The following is a 17,242-nucleotide window of genomic DNA, read 5'->3' on the forward strand; positions in this document are numbered from 1 at the left end:
TTCAAAACTGTATGAATATTCTTGAGAGATTGGCCAGTGGGGGCCCCTTCAAGTTGGTGTCTGTGTTCTCTTTGACAAGTTTTTATTGTGAAGTAATTTTCATCTTACAGAAAACTTATAAGAATAGTACTAAAAATTGTAACTGTCTTTCACCTGGTTTGGCCTATTTTTAACATTTTGCTACCTTCACTTAGTTATTTCTTTCTGCCCATATATGTGTGTATTTATTACTGGAACCACTTGGGAGTAGATTGCATACACCATTGTCATTTACTACTTAATATTTTAGTGTGTATTTCTTAAGAACAAGTATATTTTACATAACCACAGTACTCTTAAATTCAGGACACTTAACACTGTTAGAATACTTTACAACCTAATTTTATCATTTGTCCCAATTATGTCTCCTATAACAAATTTTCTCCTCCATCACATGATCCGTTTCAGTATCAAGATATTTTATTTAGGTGTCTCTTTAATCATCTTTAATTTGGAACAGTTCCTCAGCCTTTCTTTGTCTTTCATGACATTTACATTGTTAAAGGATACAAACCAGTTATTTTCTACAAAGTCCCTCAATTTGGGCTGGTCTGTTTCCTCATGATTAGATTCAGGTTATGCATTTTGGAGTGGAATACCACATATGGTGATGTGTCTTTCTTAGGGTGTAATATCTGGAATACATGAAGTCAGTCCCTTCTTTATTATCAGTAAACAGTGATAATGTTTATTCTTATCACTCAATTTAACTGTTTTCTTTTTTTACAGTGTAGATATTTTTCCTGTTGTAGTTTGTGGGGACATAGTTTGAGATTATGTGAATATCCTCTTTGTCATTAAAACTTCTCCCTGGTTTACTATCCACCTAATTTCTTGAGTACATTTTTTTTTCTTTTTAAGATTTTATTTTTTAAGTAATCTACCTAATGTAGGGCTTGAACTCACAGCCCTGAGATTGAGTCTTATGACAATTGCAGTGTCAGTCCACTGACTGAGCCAGCCAGGGGCCCCTTGAGTATTTTCTTAATGTCTGGCACAGTAAGATACTCATCTTGTATTTTCCCTGTCCTAATTTGATATAATCTCTACAACACAGTAGATATTGACTACATTTTTAGTGACACTTTCCTCCCTGTCATTAAAATTATCTTTTCAGAAGTTTTTAATGGGGCAGAGGGAGACAGGTATTTAGGGAGTAACTCCTGGTACTGTTGCTCATTCATCTCTACAAGGGTATTTCTTTTTTTTTTTTTAAAGATTTTATTTATTTATTTGAGAGAGAGAGAATGAGAGATAGAGAGCACAAGAGGGAAGAGGGTCAGAGGGAGAAGCAGACTCCCCGCCGAGGAGGGAGCCCGATGCGGGACTCGATCCCGGGACTCCAGGATCATGACCTGAGCCGAAGGCAGTCGCCCAACCAACTGAGCCACCCAGGCGCCCTCTACAAGGGTATTTCTTGAAGCTGATTGCTTCACATTTTCCATAGTTGTAGGATATGCACTGCCTTCCTGACTTAAAGGTTTCTTGTAATGTTTGGCATTTTGTTCCTTGCAGTATTTACTAGGCTATCATATGTGCAATTAAAATTAAGTTTTGGGGTACCTGGCTGTCTCAGTGGAACATGTGACTCTTGATCTAGGAGTTGTGAGTTCGAGCCTCACGTTGGGTGTAGATATTACTTAAAAATAAAATCTTTAAATGAAGTTTTAATAGCATCTTTAATAATTATTTTAATATTCATATATATACCACAACCAAAATATCCATAACACTAAAGCCAGCCTAATCACTTAAAAAGTCCTAAATTCATGTCTTTTTTTTTTTAAGATTTATTTATTAGAGAGCATGAGCATGGGGACTGAGGTGTAGAGGGAGAGAGAAAGAATCTCAAGCAGATTTCCACCTGAGTGTGGAGCCCGATGTGGGGGCTCTATCTCGCAACCCTGAGATCATGACTTGAGTGCAAACCAAGCGTCAGACGCTCAACCCACTGTGCCACCCATGCACTCCTATGTCTGTTTTATTTTTAAATTTCTTAGAGTATTTTTTTCACATTTTGTAATTCACCAAAAATGTCACCTGCAACTTTTCTCATTAGAGATTACTGATCGTAGACTTTCCTTTTATTTTTCATTTGCTTTTGTGGTCTACTGTAGTTTAGTGGAATATGCTAGTTTTTGTTTTCAGTCTGCCTGTTACAGTGCTTCTGAACCCTGACTGCACACCAGAATCAACAGATTGATGTTCCTTTACCCTCACCAAGGGTAATACCTGGGTTTCTGTGTGACACCATGCCCACTTATGTACTCTTTTCTTTTTTAAATAAAGGATACTTATAGTTAAAAACAAAAGTAATAAAAAGCAAACTACTGAAGTTTATAAAATGAAAAGTAAATATACTCTGAATATCTCTGCATTCCCATGTCTCAGAGGCAGCCATTGTTAATAATGTCAAGAAAAAATTCCAGAATATTTCAGTGCATATAGAACACATTAAAAAAAAAAACAAACCAAAAAAACACACTTTGCTTAGTGTTCTGTAAAAGGCATTTTAAAGGACCCCTTTTTTTCTTTAAGAATTGAAAAGGGCTAGGCTGACCATGACAAATGTAGCTTATAAAACTAAAGTTATCGAGTAAGAGCAGATGTATAGATCGTTTCTACCTTCAGAGTGGTCACTATCAAAATAATAGTTATATGCCAGAAGGACTTGCAGATGACAGAGCAGACCACTTCAGAATGAATCCTTAGGCAGTATTTTTCTAACTAAAACCACATATATTTAAAAATGAGATCAGGTTTTTTGAAATAGATTCTATCAAGTAATTACATCTAGATGTAAGATGGTTTTTTAGAAAAGACGTCATCAAACTATTGCTTAAATACATGTTTCATTAGATTTAAAAGTCTTTTGAGGTATTTTTTTAAAAAACCCCCTTAGGGGCGCCTGGGTGGCTCAGTGGGTTAAGCATCTGACTCTTAATTTCAGCTCAGGTCAGGATCTCAGGGTTGTGAGATTGAGCCCAACGTTGGGCTCCACACTGAGCCTGCTTAAGATTCTGTCTCCTTCTCCCTCTGTCCCCCTTTTCCCTGGCTCACGCACTCTCTCTCTAAGAAATAAGTTAAAAAGGGGCGCCTGGATGGCTCGGTCGTTGGGCGTCTGCCTTCGGCTCAGGTCGTGATCCCGGGGTCCTGGAATCGAGCCCCGCATCGGGCTCCCTGCTCAGCGGGAAGCCTGCTTCTCCCTCTGCCTGCTGCCCCTGCTTGTGTTCCCTCTCTCACTGTGTCTCTCTCTGTCAAATAAATATAAAAAATTCTTAAAAAAAAAATAAAAACACACTTTATATGTTGAATAAACTGGGAGGTGAAATTGCCCAGCAGGGTCAAATGAATGACTTCACAGAATCAGGAGGAAAGACATACCTCTGTGTTCTTTAGATTAAAGGAAACCGGGATTCTTAATCTTAGAACAGGGTAACAATAATCACTTTTGTATCTTTTTGTATTTTAAAACAATGGCCACATAATTGCAGCCAATTAAAAAATAGTACTTTTATAAATTCTAACATTTTTTTATCCTCTTACAGCTGGGAATGGAGGAAGAAGATGTGATTGAAGTTTATCAGGAACAAACAGGGGGTCATTCAACGATTTAGATATTCTTTTTATTTTTTTCTCTACCCTCAATCCTTTTTTATTTTTAAAAATAGTTCTTTTGTAATGTGGTGTTCAAAACGGAATTGAAAACTGGCACCCCATCTCTTTAAAACATCTGGTAATTTGAATTCTAGTGCCCATTATTCATTATCACTTGTTTTCATTGTGCTGATTTTTGGTGATCAAACCTCAGCCCCCTTCATATTGCCCTCTCCTTTTTAAAAATTACGTGTGTGCACAGAGAGGCCACATTTTCCAGGACTGTGCATTTTCAGGCTTGTGATAAATAAGATCGACCAATGCGAGTGTTCATGATGACTTTCCAATTGGCCCTGAAGTTCTAGCATGTGATTGCTTCACTCCTGGACTATGACTTTCAGTGGGAGATGGAAGTTTTTCAGAGAACTGAACTGTGGAAAAATGACCTTTCCTTAACTTGAAGCTACTTTTAAAATTTGAGGGTCTGGACCAAAAGAAGAGAAATATCAGGCTGGAGTCGAGATGACAGGGATGGTGAGAGTAATGACTAACTCCAAAGATGGCTTCACTGAAGAGAAAGCATTTTAAGATTAAAAGAAGTCTTGTCAGAAGATCCCAGAAAAGTTCTAATTTTGATTAGCAGTTAATAAAGTTATTCATGCAGAAGTGTATTCAACAGAACACTGCTCTTTTTGATTTTATTTGTACTTTTTGGCCTGGGATATGGGTTTTAAATGGACATTGTCTGTACCAGCTTCATTAAAATAAACAAAATATTTGTAAAAACCGTACTAATGTTTATTTTATTTTTAATTGTATAGAAAGAAAAAAGAAAATGCCTATAACAAAGTTTTCTTGCATAATACTGGAAATTATTGTTTGTACATGGTACAAATAAATTTTTCAGTACTGTACAGTGGTGATGATCATGACTTTGAAGCACTGAAAGCTACTGAAGTGCCTTTGAATTAAGGGTTTAATTAAGGCCATGCTACCTTCTTAAGTAGTGTTCTGTTCTTTTTTTTTAAACTGGATATTTCTATGTGGTGCATATCTATGATATAGTTACCCAATCATGTTGAATAAATGGGCATGCCAAAAATTCTTAATTGATTCATATTGATAAGATCTTAAGTCTTTCCTTTAACAATTTACAACATGTTCTCTGCTTAGTTAAGGTTTGGTAATACTTTGTTTATATTTTCCTTTTATTTCTTTATGTTTTAAATATTTACACTTTGTGTAAAATGAAAGTACCAAATTAGTGCCTATTAGAGGGCTTAACCTTTTAACTCTAACAAATCACAGAATTTAGTATCTGTGTGCATACACATAATCCAGTTTCATGTTGTCCCAGGTAGAATGTCATCTGAGTACTTTAGAAGAGCAAATAAAACCTCTCTCTTAGTTTTATAAACCGTTACAGCTTAAATACCCTACTCAAGTCACCTGTTAAAAAAGAATTGGCTTGCCTTATAAATTCCTACATCTGATCCTAACTGAAAAATTATTTGTATTGTACATGTATAGTTTAGGTAAATGAGAGCGTTTAGACTGTCACCTGGCATTTATTAAATAGTGACTAGGAATGGGGTCTGTTTCTGGAAAATCCTAATTGTATATTCCTGTCAGGCCTGAGTAACAAACTTGATAGGCTATTTGAGCTATTCAGAATGCGTGAGTATGTCGTTTGGTATCTTAATTTTGTTTGCATCTCTGTCTGAAAGTTCTTTATTTTAGGTTTTTTAGGTTCTTTATTTTAGGCATTTAGGTGGTGGACCTTAGCTACTGGGGAAATCATTTTTTTAGTTTATCGAACTCTTCTAAATACACTGCATTCTGCTATGGTAAACTTAGTAAAATGTGCGTATCTGGTGTAGTAGTGCTGGTAAAATAGGACTTTCACAGCAACAATTTCATAGGACATCAGATTTGGAAAGGGACCTTGAATAACATTTAGTGTAGCCGCTCCACCTGGTGCTTGACTGCAACATCCTAAATTTGTAAGAGAAGGGAGAAAATAAAGTCGGTAATGGTAATTTCCCCCACAAGGGTGTTTTCCTTGCGTGCTCTTCTGTATTATTTGACATGCTCCTTTCTCATCTGCTTAAGCATTACTGAATGACTTGAATGAATGAATGAATGTGCAAGTAGGATGGACAATTTTGAGAAAAAATTTGTGACATATTTAAAATCACTGTGATAGCCAGTATTTTGGCCATTTTATTTCTGTTTTACATAAAGCAAGAAGTTAAAAAGCATCAAATCTAAGCAAGTCCAATAATAGCAATACAGAATCAAAATGAAGCTTGACTTCTGGTTTGTGGAAGTACAGTTCCTGTAGAGAGCAAATACTTTACAAGCTTTGGTGAGAAATTTTGAGGGAATCATCTGTAAATAGTTTTTCAGCTGCAGACCGTGGAGTATTGAGTAGGGCCAAAGGGAATTTGTGGGAAAATTCAGGTTCAGATGCTGCTTGCTTTAACGTCCTCTTCCGTATCTTGCTTGTAAAGATCTTTCATCCCTTTTAATGATCATTCTAGGATAGGTACTTTAATTAGATACTTGATATTTAAAGAGACGTTAAAGAAGAATTATCTAATCAAGACTATACCTTAATAGCATCAGTATGATTTTAAAAACGGGGAAGTTATGGGGGCGCCTGGGTGGCGCAGTGGGTTGAGTGTCAGACTCTCGGTTTCAGCTCAGGTTGCGATCTCAGGGTTGTGAGATTGAGCCCCACTTCGGGCTCTGTGTTCAGTGCGGAGTCTGCTTGGGACTTCCTCTCCCTCTGCCCCTCCCCACCACATGCTCGCTCGCTCTCTAAATAAATGAATAAATAAATCTTAAAAAAAATGACATTATGTGAGTGGTCGGATCTTAAAGGCACAGGAACAAACCCTCCAGATTTGTTAATTACCAGGGGTCTAGAACAGTGCTGTCCAGTAGAACTTGCTGTGAGAATGGAAATGTTCTGCATCTGCACTGTCTAATAAGGTAGCCAGTAGCTACATGCGGCTGTTGAGCAATTGAAACATGGCTAGTGTGACTGGAGAATTGAATGTTTTAATGTACATTTAAATAGTTACGTGTGGCTACTTTGAATGTTTTAACATACATTTAAATAGTTAATGTGTGGCTACTTATTGGCCAGTGCAGCTCTAGAATCTATATTTTGAGGAAGTGAGAATACTCTCAACAAAACGGCTCATTTTGCTCAAATGAACATTTATCAAGTGATTGCCTTATTCTATTTTTTATTTTTTAAAGATTTTATTTATTTGGCAGAGACACAGCGAGAGAGGAACACAAGCAGGGGGAGTGGGAGAGGGAGAAGCAGGCTTCCTACTAAGCAGGGAGCCCGATGTGGGGCTCGGTCCCAGGACCCTGGGATCATGACCTGAGCCGAAGGCGGACGCTTAATGACTGAGCCACCCAGGTGCCCCGTGATTACCTTGTTTTAAACGGACATTACATTTTAGATTCTTAGGCTGAAATGGATGTGGTTTTGCCTTTTAAAGAGACAATAAAGTTCTCAATATATGAACTAACTGCTTAGCTTATTCAGAATTATTTGCATTATGGAATTTCCATACATCTGCAACTCTTTCAGACACACTGTGAAGTGAAATACTTTGATCATCTTAAAGATGATGTAAGTCTTACTAATTGAAATTCAACTGAATTTACTGAAATTCAAACAACAAATGAAATTATTGGCCAGTTTTAGGCACCAAAGCTTCTGGATTTATGTGGTTCTAGAGAACATTAAGGATTTAGGTGAGTGAAGAGTTTAAATGAGTTAAGTCACATGTGTGGTTGGGAAGGGTGGTGGGAATGGAGGTCCTAGAGTGAAGCAAGGTGTGCGTTGTGAACCAGATGAAATGGAACATCATTATAGAAGTTTGTCTTTTTCTGTCACTACCTCCCAACTTACTTTTTAGTTTTCTTCTAGCCTAAGGTCTGGGTATTTGTAGGAACTGGAAGTATGAGTAGACCCACGATCTGGAAATGTTGTGTGTCCACTGCAAGGCACTGGCTTCCTTACAGAGTTCTTGATGGAAATGAAGATGTTTCTCCAAAGCAGCTTTTTGCCTAAGGAGACAACCCACCCACAATCCCAGTATGATTAAGCATCCTAAAAATTGCCCTTCTAAGCTAGTAGAAGAACTTTGGATTTGAGCAAACATCAGTTAGACTTGGGGCTACTGATCTTGCATTTTAGTGGAAGATCATACCCTATTTGTTTAGTAACTTTACACATGAGTTTTGGAGTTTCATGAGCCTTCTACTGGAAAAGCAAAAGCTAGCATTTCTTAAACTTGTATTGCTGGAAGGGACTCCCTTGTTTTAGAGATGAGGAAACAGGCCAGAGAAAGAAGTTAAAATACCTGCACCAATGTCACACAAGTGAAGATGAAACAAAGCCAGCTGGCATTACGTTCTAACCCTTGGTGGAGTGAGGCTCTACCTCTCACACACCGCCTTAGTTACTTGGTTTTCTGCTCTCAGCTACTTGGACTAGCTTTACGGAATTGTTTAGCTTGCTTTTGGTCTCAATACTTACGAAACCAGTCCTGCTGCTCTTGATATATGGAATACATAATTTTGAATTTGAATCAAGACTTCTCTAATGATCTGTTTTTTAATTCACGTAACAGCTGGGGGATGGCGGGGGAAACCCAACAGTTAAGTCCAGGAGTGGAACAACTCTAGGTTCGGTGGAAAACCTTGAAATAGAATTGTTCTGGCTGCCTTCTCTTTCTGGTCCCCTAAAGAGTACTTACTAGCTTAGATTCAGCTTAAGTTGTAGAAAATACATTTCGGGGGGGGTAAACTGTTTACAGTCAAGATGGGACTCACATGGTTTTCTGTGTCATGCTTCTATACCCTTCAGTTTTGATGGTTCTAAAGAGGGATGTCTATTTGTTGCTTTCACTAAGGAGTGGAAATTCACGAGAAAGCAACTATAGAGGACCTAGCTTTTAAAGAGTTAGTGGAAATCACATTGCTCAAGAAATTCTATTATCAGAGAGATGAAATGATCATTACTACTGTAAAAGAACACAGCGGGGGAAAATGCCACTGGCCCCTGATAATTAGTTCTGCACTATTTCTCCAAACAAGGCTCTCATGAGGTCTGGTCTTCGCTTACTTCTCTGACCTCATCTTGGAAGTATTCTTCGTGCCTTGTTCACTTAGTTCCAGCCATACTGACTTTCTTTTATTCTCCCAATGTGCCAGTTTCATTCCTTCCTTTGAACCTTTGCATTCACTGTTTACCTGCTGGAATATTTTTCTCCCAGATGTTTATGCGGCTAACTCTGTCATTCAGGCTTCTCCTTATAGAACACTTTCTCTGAGAAGTTTTGCCCTGGCCGACCAATCTAAACCAAGCCTCCTGCAATCCTATCACATGTTTAAAACCTTTTCTGTCTAGCATCTATTGCCAGCTAAAAAAAATATGTCTCCCTACCCCCAGCCCTAGAATGTAAATGCCAAGGGAGAAGGGACATCTGTTTTGCTTACTTCTGAATTCCCAGTGTCCATAAGAGTGTTTGGCATATAAGAGGTAACCAAAAAATACTGAGAAGGGCAGTGGTTCTGAATCAGGGGGTCTTAGATGTGGTCCTGGCACAGCCCCCAACTCACTCTTCGGCCTTGATCAAGTTCCTTCCCCTTCTTTAGGACTCCATTTTCTCATCTGTAAACCAGAGTGCTGGGAGAGATGAAATCTAAACTCCCTTCCAGCTTCAATACAAGTTCTATTAGCCATGAAGAAATTCTGTGACACTGACTGCAAAAGAATCTGTTTTTTAGTTCTTCCAGATCATGCTTATGGAAGGTGGGAGAACTGCTCTTGTCCAGAGGCGGTGCAAGTTTGGTATTAGCACCAGGGAAACAAACCCCCTGTGGCAACTGTTCCCGATTATCCCTTACCTGGCTTCTTCCTGAGCTCGTGTCCGGGCTCCCTCCAGATCCAGCCTTGCAGCCTCCTCTCCCCTTCGCCTCCTTGCCTCTGCTTCCAGCTGAGCCTTCTCTCCGGCTTCCTGTTTCCTCCGCTGGGGCTCCAGCCGTTCTTCTTCAGCCATTTCCAGCAGGCGTTTTTCCTCCTCTGCTAACTGCATTTCCAATTCCTTCTGCCTCTGCTTCTCATCCTCTGCAGAAGACAAAAGGAGGGTAGGCTCAGCAGAGGTCTCAGTACTGGAGAGAGTTCTCGGATCTAACTCCCAAGTCTGATTCCCAGGGATGCCCCCCAAGATATTGGTGTAGCTTACCTACCTGCCAGCAGGCTGCCAGCTCCTCAGTGGGGATCATGTTGGGGTCAATTTACAAATTTAAGAGTCCTTTATCAAGCACCTACTGTGTGCACTGCACTGTGCAATGAGTACAAAACCTTGCTGGAGAATTTTCCAGAGCCTGGGGTGCTCATGGGTGGTAGGCAGGTAGTTGAGGAGATGTGTCAGATTGGGGTCTGGAGAAATCGTGTGTTCACTCAGAGGAACTAACCAGCCTAGAGAATGTCATCTGCCGACATCTGCTGAGCCTCTCAAGTAAGGCTATTGAGATTCTACAGGTCAGCCCCTGAAAGGCTGGCCCGAAGCTATCCAGATGTTTGTTTCCGTCTGCTAGGGAAAGGAGCAAGGAGCAGGGCTCTGTCGCCAATGTAGGCGGCTCCTGAGCAAGGCTAAAAGGGCAACGGGAGGGGCAGGATCCCAGTTCAGGAGGTGACTGGATTGGGAGTAGGGCCCAAGAGTCATTTCCACAAGTGAGTCTGTCTTATTTTGATCTTCTATCTCAACTCACTGTGGTCACACATACTAATCACTTCGGGAAAAAAAAAGAGCTTATACACTTAGAGTGCTTCACACACTAAGGCTTAGGATAGGAATAACTCTGGGGAGATTCAAATGAACACCCACAGTGGGATAAAAATACTTCTGCCCCAGATAGGAGATGCAGATTGCTCCAGAAGCGCTCCTCACCAGCCCTCTCGGCTTCCTCCTGCTGCTTTGTTGTCTGCAGTTCTCGAAGTTTCCTCCGGAACGCCTCCCGTTGCCGCCGGACTCTCTCCTGGGCCACTTGAAACTGAAGCTGCTGCATCCTCGCCTCTTCCTCCTGCCGCTGCCGTTCTTCTTCAAGTCTCTCTTTCCTCAGGCTGGGAAAAAGCCACAGGATGGCCAGGGAAATGGCAGCAAACCCTGGGACATCCTTGTGAGACTGGCCACCAGGCAGTGTTCACCCCCCCCATCTCCCCTGGGGGCTCTGCAGCTACAGGCCACAGGGGCATCCCATTCAGAGGGCACTGGGTGTCCAAGGGAAGCCTGAGCAAAGAGCAGAAGCACTAGCGCAGCTGCCCTGGAGCTAGAAGCCTCATGTTTCACCACACGGCTCTGTGCTCTGGGGCAGGTGTGTGGGTTCCCAGAGCTTCATTTTCCATTCTTAGAAGATGAATTTAAAACTCTGGAGGGTCTCACAGGGTTGTCGTAAAGATGAGATGAAATGAGTCAAGGCCTATGAAAGAATCTAGAACAATGCAGACAGGCATTGGGGCTCAACAAGCGCTTGTGGGGCCGCGTCACAAAGCCCTTCCAAGAAGATCCCAGGAACATCTAACTGGAGTAAGTAACCGTCACGGTCAGGACACTTCCCCTTATCTTTGGACAGAGGACAAACGAGATGTGGGCATGAGCCTCAGAACCAGCTCTGTCGCTAGTGGAGGTCGACCCCGGCCTTTTCCTGCTGCGTCCCAGCGTGGTCACAGGCTCGGGCCGCCCTACCTACCGCTTCTCCTCGGCGCGGGTGCGCAGCTCCAGCTCCAGGTCCTCCTTCATCTCCTCCGGCCTCTGCAGTTGCTCCTGGGGGAGCCGCCATTGCGCTTCCTGCCCGCTTCTCCTCTCCACCTCTGAGTGTCGCCTCTCGGCCCTCTTGGCTCGCAGCCTGTCCCGGGAAGCTCCCTGTCGCTCCCTCTCGGTGAGGAGGGCCTACCGAACCAGAGCGTTTTTAGTGCAAGGGGGAGCCCGTCTCAGGGGTCTCGGGGGTGAGGCCTCCTCCACAGCCCTCTGTGTCCGAGGGTGTCGCCCCTCACAGAGACTACGTCATGGAGTGGTTTCCACACTGACTGCAGCCTCGGCCTTGGGCTCTGGGGTCTGACTGGCCTGGGTCCAAGTCTCTTACTTGCTTCAGGATTTGGAGGTCACAACTGAATGTCCCTGATATTGTCTTCCCCTTGGGGCTGTTACCGGGATTAATTGAAATACTGAAAGTGCCAAAATATGTCTGCCCGTCGTCGTAGGTCTGGAGTTTTTAGCCCTGGCTGCACTTCACAACCTGGTAAGGAGCTTTTAAAAAAAATTACTTGAGGCCAAGGCCCCACCCAGGCCAATGAAATGAGAATACCTAGGTGCAAGGCCTGTGTGGTTTTAAAAAAGCTTCTCAGGTGATCCTAGTGAAGCCAGGGCTGGGAACCACAGGTTCCAGATAAAGGCTACTTACCAGGGGTGGTCTTAGATGTCAATGTGTTAGACTCACATTTAATCCCATGCAAACCCACTTTGTCAACGAAAGGTTCTCTCAGCTTCTGTGAAGGATGTCTTAGCTTTCTTTTTCTCCCTAACACCCCCGCCACTGTCAGAAATATGCCCACGAGGGAAGCTTTGAATGCAACTCTTCCATGGGAGCTCCGTGTGTCCAACTTGGGGTGGAATTTCCTGGCTTTTTCGCCTGTGCAGCGCAGCACAGTACTATGGGTTGACAATACATCTAAGAAATTCTGATTCTCTACCAGGCTCAGGAAAGTTCTGCCCACATCTGCCGTACAGAGCAGCATTCCATAGTCTAGGCAGCTGGGAGGACTGGGAACTATCTTTCTGAAATCCTTTTTGGTAGACCATGGGCAATAAAATAAAGAAAAACAAAATAATTTAAAACTGACAAGAGCCTTAATTTTAGAGTCAAAGGACCTGGATCTAAGTCTTGGCTCTACCGCTTGATGGTTTTGTAACTTCTGGCAACTGGGACACTTATCTCCACGCCTCACTTTCTAGGTCTGTGAAATGGGGATAATCACATCTGGCTCACAAGTGTGGCTATAAAGATTAGATGAGATTCAGCAGAATTGTACCATATGCCCATGTAATTTATGTGGCTTTAACCATAGCAGTTTAGCTGTGGGTATAATTGTAGTGTTTAAAGATACTCTTTTTTTTCTCCCCTACAACAAAACCTCTAAATGCAGTTCAGCACCTTCATTCATCCCGGTGGGAAAAAATTGTGATTTATTCCAACAGCAGAGGAAAAGTTGGTTGTGCTGGTCTTATTGAGAGATGTATCTGTATGGTATTTTTAAAAATTCACTGCAGGGATATTCAAGGGTAATCTTCCTTACGCTCACTCAGTTTTTCTCTTAAATACTTGACATAAGAATTAAGGCTCTTGGAACAAAATTACTTTTATATGCCGCAGCACCTTGTAAAGATAGATATGTGTCTATAAGCTGCCTATGGCCCAGCTATGTGCCACAGAAAAGCAGATTAGGAAAGGAGGAATTTCCATAGCCTTTGGGAGGCAAACAAAACATGAACTCCTGACCGAGTCGAGGATATGTGGGGGGGGGGGGGGGGGGGGGCGCGTCGCCTGGGTGGCTCAGTCCATTAAGTGGCTGTCTTTGGCTCAGTTCATGATCTCAGGGTCCTGGGATCGAGCCCCATGTCAGGCTCTGCTCAGCAGGGAGTCTGCTTCTCCCTCTCTCTGCTCATGCTCTCTCTCAAAAAACACAACGATATGTGCTTGGCTCTGATGGCCAAAATCCATCTTTCCCTGTAACTGTGAGGCCCGTGCCAACTTCCTGCTCCTTATGGGATAAATATATGCTGTGGCATTTTGGGACCCTCACAGAATGCATCATTTCAGAGGGGCTTTTGCCACTCCGTCTTTGATCAGCTCTGGCTTCTTACAGGGTCAAATAGAACAAATAAAAACATGTTCCAGTAGCAGTTTCAGTAACTGCAATATGATTCAGGGCAGTTTTCCCCACCTCTGCAGTTGTACCAGTGAGAACAGAAATCTCTCTGGCCAAGGTGAGAATACTGGACCTTACTTTGGAAGGGTCTTCATAACTTATTTCTTCTTTAGATTCCATGTTTCCAGCGACGGGTAGAGTCTGGGTGGGTGATGATCTTCCATCTATGGACACTTGGCTCTCCTGAGCATCATATTCGTGGGAAAGCCAAGGGTCCTCTACGACAGCATCTGCAGGAGAGAAACCTCTCTCTGAAGAGTCTTCTGTTTCCTTAGAGTTAATGACATCAGGCCCACTCCTCTCTGCTACTTCCAGACGCCCTTCCTTCTGTGTCCTTTTCCTTTTGGCTCTTGGTTTTCTTTCTTTGGGAATTAACTCTGATTTCTTTTCAGCCTTTGATTCCTTTGACTTTCCTGGAGAAGAACAATCGGGGACAAGAGTTGTAGCTAAATAAATGTGATCTCTGCATCCTTTTCAGTAGCTTTTAAACTTCAGTGTGCAATGGAATCACCTGGGGCGTAGATTCCTGAGCTCCACTCCTAGAGTCTGATTCTTTAGGAATCTGCATTTTAATGACCACTCCCAAGTGTTTTGAGAAGGGTAGTCCACAGACCGCCCTTTGATAAACTGCCTTATCCTATTTGGATCAACTGTAATTCAATAGTCTTTTTTTTTTTTTTTTAAAGATTTTATTTATTTGACAGAGACACAGCGAGCGAAGGAACACAAGCAGGGGGAGTGGGAGAGGGAGAAGCAGGCTTCTCGCGGAGCAGGGAGCCCGATGTGGGGCTCGATCCCGGGACCCCGGGATCGTGACCTGAGCCGAAGGCAGACGCTTAACGACTGAGCCACCCAGGCGCCCCTGTAATTCAATAGTCTTGCTACTAAAAAAAGTTCTGTTTCTCCCTGACCTATGGTAGAAGCAAGACTCTCCAGAGGGGAAAACTACATACACAAATGGAAAGTCAAGCCTCAAGAGTCTGGCTTGAGGTTACAGCTTTGTAACCTGGCAAAGTTTAAGCCTTCCATACTCTAGGAACTCTTCCTCAATTCACCTCTGGGGACCACAAGTATTTCCTTTCCCCAGTCCTGCCAATGCAACCCAAGTCATGGGCTACAACAATGTAAGGTCAGCAAGATTTTAAAAAAGCAAATCTCAAGAATAGATTGGGCCCAGGAGACGATCCAATGTCATCCTTTCTGACAGCCTTTGATTTGTCTGGAGGGTCTTCTAAATCATGTGGCCAGGAAAGAATGGGTGTTAAGTTTTAAGCTAAAGAAAGTCTTCAGAAGCATGGGATTCTAAATTCCTTGGAAGGTGCAATATAGGGAACCAAGAAGAAAAGTGGCAGCTGGGGTGATCAGTCACAGCTTGTTTCATCCTTCCCCTTCCCAAATGCTTTCACTGCCCAATTCTCAAATTATGATAGCTACTAGTTCATAGAGGCCATAGTAAGAACATGTGCTTGGAATCAAATGGTAGGGTCAGACTCTGGGTCCACCATTTCCTGTTCAATCTGTTTGATCTTATGCAGGTCACCCTATCTCTCTCAGGCCTCAACCACTATACAATATAATAATAATGCTTATTTTAATGGAGATGTTTTGGGGATTTCATGATGTCATTTATGCGGGGCTCTTAATACAGTGGGTATTCAGTAAATAGGTGCTATTATCATTATTATTTCCTCTCTTGATCACAGGTCTCTAGGCAACCCTGGTTTTGTCTCTCCTCTCTCTCCTACGATACTGACATGAAGTAAGGCTGCAACAGCATCTTAGCCAGAGATAGTTAAAAAGACTCAATTGGATTGAGTCCCATTGGATTCATGCTAATTCTCTGTGACACCTCCCAGCCCCCATTAGGTGTCTTTTCCTGGGTTGTTTGTCAAGGGCACACTCCCTTACCTACAGCGGCCTCTGCTTCCCTCTGGACCTTTCCTTCTCTCCTCTCCTTGGGCGCCTTGGACTTGTCTGTCTTGGTTCTTTTCTTTCTCTTGACTTTGCCAATCAACTCCATTTCCTAAAGGTGAAAAATTAAGGAAAAGGACCACGATGTGTAGCAAAGAAGAAAAAAAAACATCAAAGGAAGATTATGTTGAACAAAACAGAATGGCTTAGATTGGAATTTGTGTGGGTTCCACATGAAGCAGAAGAGGGAGTCTTAGAATGGAGCTGGTGCAGAGATCCTCACGTTCAGCCTTTCCTTTAAAACTGCTAGGTCTAATGCCACAGGAGGAAAGAGGAAAAAATACACCGTGATTGTGCCCTTTTTTGATGCTAAATCATGATCTACAGAGTTGGATCAAAGTGAAGCAACTTTCAACTTTGATAGAATGCTATTGCTACAATTAATGTTTAGTTTAAATCAAAGCCAGCTTTATTCACTGTTGCATCATTTGCTAACTTTCCAGAAGTTTCTCAAGCAGATGACCACAACCGTGTCAGTCTTCACCTTTCCCCATGGGCTGGGACAACAGTGGAGATTCCTCCTAAGAGAGGATGGCAGAGTGGGGCCATGGCTACCCTCTCAGTGCCTGTGATATTTTGACATAATAAGAAATATATATTTGGTCTTCATCCCTGGTCTCTGGCACAGAACTCCTAAAACCATTGTAATTTCTGGAGAACAAATGTGAAAAGAGTGGCTTTTGCTTTTCATTAACACAACCGCCTTCAACTACACCTGAGAGTGTGTTAGTAAGGTGATTTTGGAAAGCACCGAAGGAGGGGGTACTGGTTACCAGGGGAGCCAACCACGTTATTAGAGGGTTGGAACTTTCAGCCCAACACCCGCAATATCAGAGGAGGGAGAAAAGTCTAGAAGTTGAGTTTAACAATCATTTGCCAGTGCTTTAATCAATGCTTTTATCAATCAATTCCTACGTGATGAAGCCTACATAAAAACCTGAACCAAAAGAGTTTGGATTGCTTCTGGGTTGGTGAACACATCTACAGGCCAGGAGGGTACACACCCTCAACTCCATGGAGAGAGAAGCGCCAGCATTTGGGACCCTCCTGGACCTTGCCCTAGGTATCTCTTCATCTGGCTGTTCATTTGTATCCTTTAAAATATCCTTTGTAAGGGGCGCCTGGCTGGCTCAGTCGGTGGAGTGTGCAACTCTTAATCTTGGGGTTGTAAGTTCGAAGCCCACATTGGGTATACAGATTACTTAACAATAAAATCTTTGGGGCGCCTGGGTGACTCAGTTGGTTAAGCATCTGCCTTCAGCTTGGGTCATGGTCTCAGGTTCCTGGGATTGAGTCCCGTATCGGGCTCCCTGCTCAGCAGGGAGCCTTCTTCTCCCTCTCTGCCCCTCCCCCTGCTTGTGCTCTCTCTCACTCTCTCAAATAAATAAAATTTTAAAAAAACACAAAAACCAAAAAACAATAAGATCTTTGAAAACATCCTTTGTAATAAATCAATTATAGTGAGTAAATAACTTTCTGAGGTTTGTGAGCCATTCTAGCAAATTATCAAAGCTGAAGAAAGGGTTGTGGGAGCCCTCCTTAGGTGACAACTTGGGACTTGTGACTGGTGTCTGAAGTAGGGGCAGTCTTGTGGGACTAAGCCCTTAACCTGTG

General features: G+C 42.4%; 2 protein-coding genes across 7 annotated transcripts in view; one reads left to right on the forward strand and one right to left on the reverse strand.

The window, feature by feature from the left end:
- SUMO1 (small ubiquitin like modifier 1) overlaps positions 1–4,427 on the forward strand; it is a 29,125-nt gene extending 24,698 nt beyond the window's left edge. The window contains exon 5 of the mRNA XM_025893206.2: positions 3,588–4,427. Within this exon, the coding sequence (XP_025748991.2) occupies positions 3,588–3,656 (69 nt within the window). The 3' untranslated portion in view covers positions 3,657–4,427. The remainder of the gene's footprint in view (positions 1–3,587) is intronic.
- A 1,227-nt stretch (positions 4,428–5,654) lies between these two features.
- Positions 5,655–17,242, reverse strand: part of KIAA2012 (KIAA2012 ortholog) — a 102,848-nt gene continuing 91,260 nt past the window's right edge. For all 6 annotated transcript variants that reach the window (XM_073880027.1, XM_073880021.1, XM_073880016.1 and 3 more), the window contains 7 exons: positions 15,566–15,680; positions 13,736–14,070; positions 11,422–11,621; positions 10,623–10,795; positions 9,577–9,796; positions 7,574–7,731; positions 5,655–6,175 (listed from right to left, as the gene is read on the reverse strand). In XM_073880027.1, coding sequence (XP_073736128.1) covers positions 7,593–7,731; positions 9,577–9,796; positions 10,623–10,795; positions 11,422–11,621; positions 13,736–14,070; positions 15,566–15,680 — 1,182 coding nt within the window. In that variant the 3' untranslated portion in view covers positions 5,655–6,175; positions 7,574–7,592. The remainder of the gene's footprint in view (positions 6,176–7,573; positions 7,732–9,576; positions 9,797–10,622; positions 10,796–11,421; positions 11,622–13,735; positions 14,071–15,565; positions 15,681–17,242) is intronic.

The sequence above is a fragment of the Callorhinus ursinus genome, unplaced genomic scaffold (assembly GCF_003265705.2).
Source record: "Callorhinus ursinus isolate GAN/ISIS: 27379988/994484 unplaced genomic scaffold, GSC_fseal_2.0 scaffold2, whole genome shotgun sequence".
Lineage (NCBI taxonomy): Eukaryota > Metazoa > Chordata > Mammalia > Carnivora > Otariidae > Callorhinus > Callorhinus ursinus.